This window comes from Piliocolobus tephrosceles, chromosome 14 (genome assembly GCF_002776525.5).
Source record: "Piliocolobus tephrosceles isolate RC106 chromosome 14, ASM277652v3, whole genome shotgun sequence".
Classification (NCBI taxonomy): domain Eukaryota; kingdom Metazoa; phylum Chordata; class Mammalia; order Primates; family Cercopithecidae; genus Piliocolobus; species Piliocolobus tephrosceles.
In genome coordinates, this window is record NC_045447.1 from 7,214,695 (window position 1) to 7,224,546 (window position 9,852).

The following is a 9,852-nucleotide window of genomic DNA, read 5'->3' on the forward strand; positions in this document are numbered from 1 at the left end:
GGAGAAGCCCCGTCTCTACTAAAAACCATACCTGTAATCCCAGCACTTTGGGAGGCACAGGCGGGCAGATTACCTGAGGTCAAGAGTTCAAGACCAGCCTAGCCAACATGGAGAAGCCCTGTCTCTACTAAAAACCACACCTGTAATCCCAGCTATACTCGGGAGGCTGAGGCAGGAAAATTGTTTGAACCCGGAAGGTGCAGGTTGCAGTGAGCTGAGATCACGCCACTGGACTCCAGCCTGGGCCACACAGTGAGACTTCGTCTCAAAAAACAAAACAAAACAGAAAATGACAAATGCTTGGGCCACAAGTGACCAGGGTGGGAGAAGCAGCTGAGCTGCTCATGCGTGGGCAGCCCTCACTGGCCCTGGGATTAGGGCAGCTGTGCTGACCATGCCTGGGCACGGGGTGGGGGAGCCCGGCGGGCAATGGCAGGAACAGGACTCCACCAGCCAGGCTGCCATGCCCGCTCCACCTCTGAGCTCTGGATTCTTGGTTCCTGCTCATGTACCACCCACAGCTCCCTCCCTGCAGGCATCCTCCCCCAGTCCCTGCCCAATGCACAGATACCCTGTCTTTCCAGGACCCCTGGCTGCCCTGACCCTGGGTCCATAGGCAGAGGAGACAGAGAGAAGCCACCCCAGGTGTTTGGAAGAAAAGCAAAACAAAGAAAAAAAAAAAAGGGCAAACCGGAGCCAGAATGCCTGGGTTGAATCCACTTCGTGGCTGCGTGAAATTTTTTTTTTTTTTTGAGACAGAGTCTTGCTCTGTTGCCCAGGCTGGAGTGCAGTGGCACAATCACAGCTCACTGCAACCTCTACCTCCTGGGCCCAAGCAGTCCACCCACCTCAGCATCCCAAAGTGCTGGGATTACAGGCATGAGCCACTGCACCCGGCCAGCAAATACTAAATAAATGTTAGCTATTTGTTATTTTTTTCTAACACTTATACCCATACAATTGGCTTATAACTGCCATAGACCCTCATAGACTATTTAACAGATTAGGAAGGAGACCCGGCTCGTAGGCCAGTTATGATTTCTCTCTCCTCTCTCCAGGTATCCCCATTTGACAGATGGGACAACTGAGGCTCAGAGAGGTTGCTCAACTTGCTCAGGATTGCCAAGTTTTAGCAATTCAAGGTCTATGCCTGCCCCAAACAAGAAGGTAGCCTGGCTGCAGGTTTCTGGGCAAAGAAAGTCAATACTGGGAGTTACCTTTCCTCTTCAGCTACCGCAGGAGGTTATTCCGGAGGCCAGGGAACCACTCTGTAGCCCTCCAGGGAGATGGGGGTGGGGGGGTAGGCGGTTTATTCTATCCCCTATCCTCCTCACACAATCTAACCCGCTGTCCCCAAAGACAAGTTTTCCTGGCTGCAGAAAGTGCTGGGGTGGGAGAGGCGGTGTGAGAGGCGCAGGGGGCCTCTGGGCCCTGAAAGTGGCTATTGACATGCAGAGGGGCAGGCCTGGAGGCCACAGTGGCCTTATCAGTCCCTAGCAAAGGGCCAGGAAATGCAAGCAGGCAGGAGCTAGGATTGACACACAGGCAGCTGAGCCGACTTCTCAGTCCCCGGGGACCAGAGTGTCCAAGGGTGGGGCCTGGGAGGTGGCAGAGCTGTTAAAATATCCACCCAGCCACAGAACCAGAAGGGACTCCTCACAGCATTCGGCTTGCCCTCCTTGTTCAATAGCTGGGGAAACCGAGGTGCCGAAAGGGACACGCCCTGCCGGAGGTCACAACAGTTGAAAGCATCACATCATCTCTCTGAGCACAGGGTGTGCAGGACACAGTGGACAGCTTGCCACGGTTGCAATTCCAGCTGTAGCACTTACTAGCTCTGTGGCTCTGGGCAGGGCAACTTGCTTTGCCACTCTAGGCCTCAGTCTCTTCATCTATAAAGTGGGCTTATCTATCAAATGGGATCACAATGATATGTAGAACCTCCTCACTGAGTTGCTGTAAGGAATTTTTTTTTTTTGTTTGAGTCAGGGTCTTGCTCCGTTTCCAAGCCTAAAGTCCACTGGCACGATCTGCAGGGTCACTGCAGCCTCGACCTCACAGACTCAAGCTATCCTCCTGCCTTCGCGCTTGGCCTGCGGTAAGGATTAAACGAGCTAATTGCACAGAAGGAGCCTGGCTCCTATGCACTTGCTAAGTGTTCAAAATTATTATTATGTCTTAGGATCATCCAAACTCAAGCCACATCGAGAGGCAGGTGTGTGAGGGGGAAGGGCAGGGAAAACACCACCCACCGACCATTCTGTGATCCTTTGTGATCCCCTGAAGTCCTCCCGGCGAGCCTTGGCTCACTGGCCATCCCTCAAGGCCAAGTTTTGCTTTGTCCTCAGCGCCCAGCTGACCTGGCAGTGATGGGCCATCCACCTGCCTGAATCCTCTCATCTCCGTCCCCGATGGCACCTGTTCACTGCTGCCTTTCCTGGTCACCTACAGCCTCTGATGCTCGCCAGAGTCCCCCAAGCGCATCCCTGCCCCCAGCGAGGCCCCCAAATGCTATGCCCAGGAGGGATGCTTTCCAAACCCATCTGAAGCTGGCAGCCCCTGCTGTGCCTGGCCTCAGAAGCCCTCCCGCCTGCCTGCTCCTCGCCGACTTAACTCTCTTTCTGGGCTGGTACCTCTAGCACCTTCTGGCGAACCCTTGCTCCTGGCCCTCCAGGTTTGTCTTTCTGTATCAGCCGCAGCAGAATTTTGGGGTGGGCGGATATCACCATCTTGGAGGCCATCCAAGGGGCTGGTGTCTCAGGCCTTGGACAAAAACTCCAAGGACAGGAAGCACCATGCCGGGGCGTAGGGCCTCTGACGCAGCCCACAGGCTCTTAAAGGGCCAGGGCCAGGCCACAAGTGGTGCTGGCACCTGGCAAGTAGCAGGAACCTGTAATGTGCACCCACAAGGACAGCGGGTTCACATTCCCCACTGCAGCCCTGGGCCTCATTCAGATGCCGCATCCTTGCCAACAGATGGGGCAGCTAAAGAAAAACACCCAAGCAGCTACGCAATAAAGCACACCCTGCAGAAATTCCATCTCCAGCTTCCTGTGACACGGCCACACCAAGGTCATAACTGGTTGGACCTGCAGAGGACACTGAATCCTCAGAGGCTCACGTGGCCACTTATCACCATCTCCCTTATAATATATTAAGGAAGAGCAAGAGACATGTGTGCCCAGCAATGCCAGCTGGGCACATTCACCTGGGCAGGGACAGAATGGCACTGCCGGGTACATAGGAAAAAAGACACACCTGTGTACTTGCCTGGGTCAGGTCTCAGAGACCCCCCATTGCTGGGGGAGGGGCAGGGGATATATACACCCCCAGGCAGAGATACCCAGCCTGCCCTGCCCAGCTGCCTTCCCAATGCAGATGACATATGGCTTCTGAAAAAACCATCAGGGGCCAGGCGCAGTGGCTCATGCCTGCAATCCCAGCACTCTGGGAGGCCAAGGTGGGTGGATCACTTGAGGTCAGGAGTTCGAGACCAGCCTGGCCAACATGGTGAAACCCTGTCTCTACTAAAAATACAAAAACTACCTGGGAGTGGTGATGGACACCTATAATTCCAGCTACTTGGGAGGCTGAGGCAGGAGAATCGCTTGAACTCGGGTGGCCGAGGTTGCAGTGAGCCGAGATCATGCCATTGCACTCCAGCCTGGGCGACAGAGTGAGACTCTGACTCAAAACGAAAAACAAAACGAAACAAAAAACCATCAGGTACCTAAACGTGACAGGGAATGCTGAGTGCCTTTCATTCAACCCAGGAGTGCTAGACCATTGGGACAGTAGCCAGAGAGCCTTACTGACATAAGCAAGAGAGGCCTGTGTCCAGAGCTAGGCTGCAGCCACCTGATGACAGGGTGACTGGGTTTGAATCCCAAATCTGCCACTTCCTGGCTAGGTGACCTTGCAGGTGACTTCATCCAGCTGAGCCTCTGTTTCCTCATCTCCAGAATGGGAGTCATGGCTGGACACAGTGATGCATGCCTGTCATCTCAGCACTCTGGGAGGCCAAGGTGGGCAGATTGCTTAAGCTCAGGAGTTCGAGACCAGCCTGGGCAACATGGTGAAACCTTGTCTCCACACACACACACACACACACACACACACACACACACACAATTAGCTTGGCATGTTGGTGCATGCCTGTAGTCCCAGCTACTCAGGAGGCTGAGGTGCAAGGATCACCTAAGCCCAGGAGGTCAAGACTGCAGTAAGCCGAGATCATACCACTGCACTTCAGCCTGGGCAACCCAGTGAGACCCTGTCCCAAAACAAACAAATAAACAAAACAAAACATAGGAGTCATGATAATCCTCATCCCACGGGGCTGTCTGCAGATTCTCACTGTGCATCTACGTGCAGGGGTGCCCTGTTGAGGGGTCAGCAAGATGATGAATGTCAATCTGTGGGCACGGAGCACAGCCACAGCTCGTTACTGTGTTGAAGATCTCCCCTGCTGGCTGGGTGCAGTGGCTCACGCCTGTAATCCCAGCACTTTGGGAGGCCGAGGAGGGCAGATCACAAGGTCAGGAGTTTGAGACCAGCCTGACCAATACGGTGAAACCCCGTCTCTACTAAAAATACAAAAATTAGCCAGGCGCGGTGGTGCGCACCTATAGTTCCAGCTACTTGGGAGGCTGAGGCAGGAGAATCGCTTAAACTCGGGAAGTAGAGGTTGCAGTGAGCCGAGATCACACCACTACACTCCAGCCTGGATGACAGAGTGAGACTCCATCTCAAACAAACAAACAAACAAACAAAAACCACCTCGCTTGCTAGTCAGCTCATGTGGCAGTGCTCGCTGTCCCCTGAGCGCCTCCTGCTAAGTCCCAGGGCACAGCCACCCTGAGGGGCAGCCCCCCAGCCCCACTGCTTCTCTCTGTCCCTGTGGGAAGCTGGAGAAAATCTCTCCCGTTGCCATATAAGGCCATGCCTGGCTGGCCTGGGGTCACCAACCATGCCATCAGGGCTTGGGGAATGCCAGCTATGTAGGGGGAGTAGGAGGTGCTGGCCAGTTCTGCCCACTCCGGTAGTGCTGCTATGTACACATGTGCGTGCACACACAAACACATAGCGCATGGAGCTGGGGGGCGGGCACCCAGCAGGAGGCCCAGCCAAGCTGAGCAATTGAGAAAATAGGCTGGGTTTAAGTCGAGGCTGTTTAAACCCAGGCAATTTACCCAGCCTCTCTGAGTCTCGTTTTCTCGAAAATGGGAACCACAATACTCCCTGGGTTAGAGTGGGCATTCGCAAGATAATGCCCCCAGTGCACCTGGTACAAGACGGGCACATGCCAAGTGTTCCGAAAACAACAGCAAAAACTAAAATGAAACCAAAACGAGGCGTACTTTCATACGGCTCCCTCTACCAGGATCTCTAGGCCCATTAGAGTCTTCTATTTTCACTTTTGAATCCCTTATGATAACAATAGCTAAGGCAGGGTATGGGGGCACATGCCTGTAGTCCCAGCTACTTGGGAGGATGAGATGCGAGGATTGCTTGCGCTGGGGAGAGATGGAGGTTGCAATGAGCCAAGATCGGGCCACCGCACCCCAGCCTGGGCAACAGAGTGAGACCCTGTCTCTGTTAACAACAACAAAAAGCTAAAGTTGGGCAGGGCGTGGTGACTCACGCCTGTAATCCCAGCACTTTGGGAGGCCGAGGCAGGCGGATTACCTGAGGTCAGGAGTTCGAGACTGGTCTGACCAACATGGTGAAACCCTGTCTCTACTACAAATACAAAAATAAGCTGGGCGTGGCGGCAAGCGCCTGTAGTCCCAGCTACTCGGAAGGCTGAGGCAGGAGAATCACTTGACCCGGGAGGCGGAAGTTGCAGTGAACCGAAATCACGCCACTGCACTCCAGCCTGGGTGACAGAGTGAGACCCTGAAAAAAAAAAAAAAGGCTAAGGCCGAGCTACCCTGCTCCTCTGGAAGCTGGCCTACACCAAGGGAGGAAAAAGGCCCCAAAGAGAACTAGGTATTGGCCCAGAGAAGCCCCTAGATCTGCTAGCCAAGCTGGGCTGTGCCCCAGGCAGCAGCCATGGCGGTGTCCAAGCTGCCTGGCACAGAAGTAGGGACTCTTTGGCAGTGAATCCTGGGCTTAGCCCAGGCCCCCAGAATCCACACTCCAGTGGGGCAGTGAAGCTGTACCCCCAAGGAAGGCAGTCCGAGCTGCCAGCACAATTCTGCCTAAAATCCACCTAGCTCGGGGTCTCTCCACTGCAGCCACCGCCATGGGTGAACCAATTCAGACTCTCACACGGAGCGACTCCCCTACAGTATGCAAAGAGCTTCCATCCACTTCCATTGACTAATGGTTGCAGGGACTCCAGAGAGAGCAGAGATCCCCGCTCCCATTTCAGGCTGGGGAAGATGAGGTTCTGCTGGGCTGGACGACCAGCATGAGCCACGGCAGTGTATCTTCCACTCCCTGCACCTTGAGGCCATGGACCAAGAAACTGTCCCGATAACTATCAGGTCTGTAGCCAGCTCTCCTGGGTGCTTTACATAGATTGCCTCACTGAAAAAAATCACAACCATTATCTTTTTGGAGAAGGAGGCTCAGAGAGGTGAAGTGGCTTGCCCAGAGTCACAGATCAGTGCTTGCAGGTACCTCATGACTAAACTGGTGGGGCCACCCTGCTCCACTGTGGCGAAGCAGCTCAAGCTTCCCGTGTGATCCTGGCGCCTCCTTCCTACAGGGCCTCGGTTCCTGGGCCTCAGCAGCCCTACAGCAGCTGGGCTCACGTGCTGGGTCTCAGTACAGCTTCTCGGCAGGGGAAGGACGCTGGGCTGTAAGCTTTGTCACTGGCTTCTATGTGGCCCTGGGTCAGCTGCTTGCCTTCTCTGGGCACTGTCTTGAGATGTTTAGACCACAGCTCCTTCCTGCTCACTTTCCCTGGTCCCAGTGCTGCCCACATCAGCCCCTGGTAGCTGTAAGTCCCTCCTCTTTCTAAGCCAAGCCAGTCGGCTTCCCAAAACAACCCTGGAGCCGCCCCCCACCCTTTACGCGCCTCCCCAAGGGCGAGGTTGGCCCTGCCCTCTCAGCTCTTCTGACTTGTCCAACCACGGTCACCTCACCCCCATCTCCAGCTGTCTGTGGCTCCGGATCCCGCCGGCTGTGGGTGGATCCAGCCAGCTCAGAACCCGCCTGGCCGGGTGACCCGGGGGCTATATGAGGTCAGGGTCTCAGGCTTCTGTCCAGAGAGCTAGAGTAGCCAAGCCCCAGGCTGGGTTGGCACACAGTGAACTGGGAAGGAGCCCAGCAGGGACCCTAGACCCCTAAGCACCCCAGCCAGATGTCCAGGCAACCTTCCAGCTGTGCTCAAGATGCCCCCAGGAAGCAGGGTGAGGGTGGTGGTAAGGCGGCCGGAGCTTACCTGGAGGGGGACCGTGAGGTCCCCAGAGCCCGGTAGCTGGGGACTGAATGGGAGTCCTATAGCCAGTGGATGGAAAACCGACAGGCTGCCTACATCCAAGCAGTCCAAGAAAACCAAGGGGGAATCAAGGCTGCACACTGCTGGCAAGAGGCAATACCACAACCGGGCCCCAGGCTTGGACCCGCCTCCCACAGCCTTCGCAGGCTCTGCTGACCTCACCAGCTGCCCACTTCCAGACTCTCAGCTGGGCTTAGACCCTGGGTGTCCAGGGGACCAGAGAAGCCCGCGGGGGGAATGCCGAGCCTTGTTTCAGCAGGCATGCCTCTGCCACCAGTTAAGAAGGAAACTGGAAGACGTCCACCTCAGGAAATAATGCCAGTTCTGTGAGTGCTTCCTGAATGCTGGGTGCTGGGCCACGCAGGCCATATGCCTTCCCTCTCTGAGCCGGCACAATGCCCTGCTTGCAGATGAGAGGCCCTCTGCTGAGGACCACAGAGCTGGCACACTGTGGAGGCCAGATCAGAGCACCAGGTCTTGCAGAACTTTAAAGCCACTGGCTGTGCGGCCTTTGAGCTTTGGCCAACCTAGACAGGTCCTGATATCCTTTCTTATCTTCTAGAATCTACGCAAATTTATGGAGCTGGGTGCCTGGCAACAGTAGGCAGGATGTCTTCCCATAAATCCACCAGGACCAGCAAGAAAAGCATGGAGTCCCTTAAGGCAACCATTCTTGAAAGGTGGAGTGAAGAGGAGTGGTGTTTGGAGGAGCCGCCAGGCGGGAGACCACGGGGAACTGCCAGGATCTCTAGGCCCATCAGAGTCTTCTATTTGTACTTTAGAATCCCTTATAACAACAATAGCTAAGGCCAGGCGTGGGGGCACAGGCCTGTAGTCCTAGCTACTCGGAAGGATGAGGAGAGAGGACCGTTTCAATCCCAAAGGTGGAGGCTGCAATGAGCTGAGATTGAGCCACTGCACTCCACCCTGGGCGACAGACCAGCAAATGACCGGGAGCCTGTGTTCTGAGCTAGAGAGATCACCGGCCTGGGGCGCTTTCCGCGCCAAATTCTTGGGCTGCTCCCAAGCGGGCTTGCGGGGAGCCACGAGCCGGCTGGCATCCGAGCTCCTGACCCGGCCCCACCTCCCCAGTCCCCAGTTGCAAGAGTAACAACTTGCAACCCGAGACGTCGGGACCGGAGGCGGGAGGCGGAGGCGGATCTACCTGGAGTTGGAGGCGAAGGGGCTGGGGGCGGAGGGAGGCACCTGAGGGAAGCCCTGGGGAAGGAGAGGAAGAGGGTAGATCTGGAGGACCGCATGGCCTCGCGGACCGAGGCGGCACCCGCGCAGCGCGCGGCTCGGGACTCGCGTGCTGCTCTGGGCGCGGGACTTACCCGGTTGATCTCGGCCAGCCTCCTCTCCTGCCGGGCTTTGAGCAAGCCGAACGCCTTCCCTCCTGGAGGAGACAAAGAGGCCGCCTTGGAAGCAGGGTCCTCTCCGGGCCACGCGCCCCCGTCCCCGCCCGCTTCCCCCGCGCGGTGGACCCCGCGGTCCGCCCGGCGCGCACAGGTGGCGGCCCGGGACGGCGGCGCGTACCTTGGAACCTGTTGCTGAGCGCGCCCGACATGGCGAGCGCGGGGCTCCCGCCAGCTCCAGGCTTCGCGGACGCAGCGAGGGACGAGGAGGAGGCACAGGCGCCTGGTCCGAGCTCCGGCTGGCTGCGTGTGGCCGCGGGACCGAGGGGCGGAGGGACGGCTCGGGCGGCCGACACACCCCTCCCTCGGCTGCCGGCCCCTCCCTCCCTCCCTCCCGCCTCTCCCCTCCCCTCCCGCCTCCCGCTCCGCGGGCATCAAAGCGGCTATTATGCGGGACCCGGAACCCGCCGGCCGACCCCTCTGCTGGAGGACGCGGAAAGTGCACAGCGCGGGGCGGCCGCGCCCCTCCTCTCTGCCCCTCCCCGGACCTCAGCAAGTCCCTGACACAGAAATGAAATGCGAGGATCTCAGCATGAACTCCATGGGGTGGTTGTGAGGACCAAGTGCCGTCGGGGAGTCGGCGCTCAAACATGACTGCTGCCTTTGGGACGGTGCGGCTGCTGTGACAACAGTGGCCCGTCAAATCAACTGGAATGAACTCATGTCTTGTTAATAAAACCGATTTCTTGGACACTCACAGGCACTTTGCACCGTACATCAGTCATCTCATTCTCAAAATTCCATGAAATAGGACTTGGCATTCCCATTTCCAGAAGAGAAAAGTCAGGAAGCTGGACCTGGGACGCAAGGCCACCAGCAGGAGAGCCCATGACTCCAGGAAAAGCGGAGATCAGGGAGCAGGATAGGGTACCTGTGGCCAGAGTGACCGTGAAGTCTAGTGTCCAAATCAGGACAGCCAGAGTCAAGGGAGCACGCCTCATAATGGTGGTGGGCCACAGGCATAGACAGGCGCTGTCTGGGGCAGAC

General features: G+C 56.9%; 1 protein-coding gene across 1 annotated transcript in view; it reads right to left on the bottom strand.

Moving 5' to 3' along the window:
- Positions 1 to 9,165, bottom strand: part of AIF1L (allograft inflammatory factor 1 like) — a 26,332-nt gene extending 17,167 nt beyond the window's left edge. Inside the window, exons 1-2 of the mRNA XM_023216932.2 lie at positions 8,987 to 9,165; positions 8,785 to 8,846 (exon numbers count right to left, since the gene is read on the bottom strand). Coding sequence (XP_023072700.1) covers positions 8,785 to 8,846; positions 8,987 to 9,017 — 93 coding nt within the window. The 5' untranslated portion in view covers positions 9,018 to 9,165. The remainder of the gene's footprint in view (positions 1 to 8,784; positions 8,847 to 8,986) is intronic.
- Between the last annotated feature and the right edge of the window lie 687 nt (positions 9,166 to 9,852).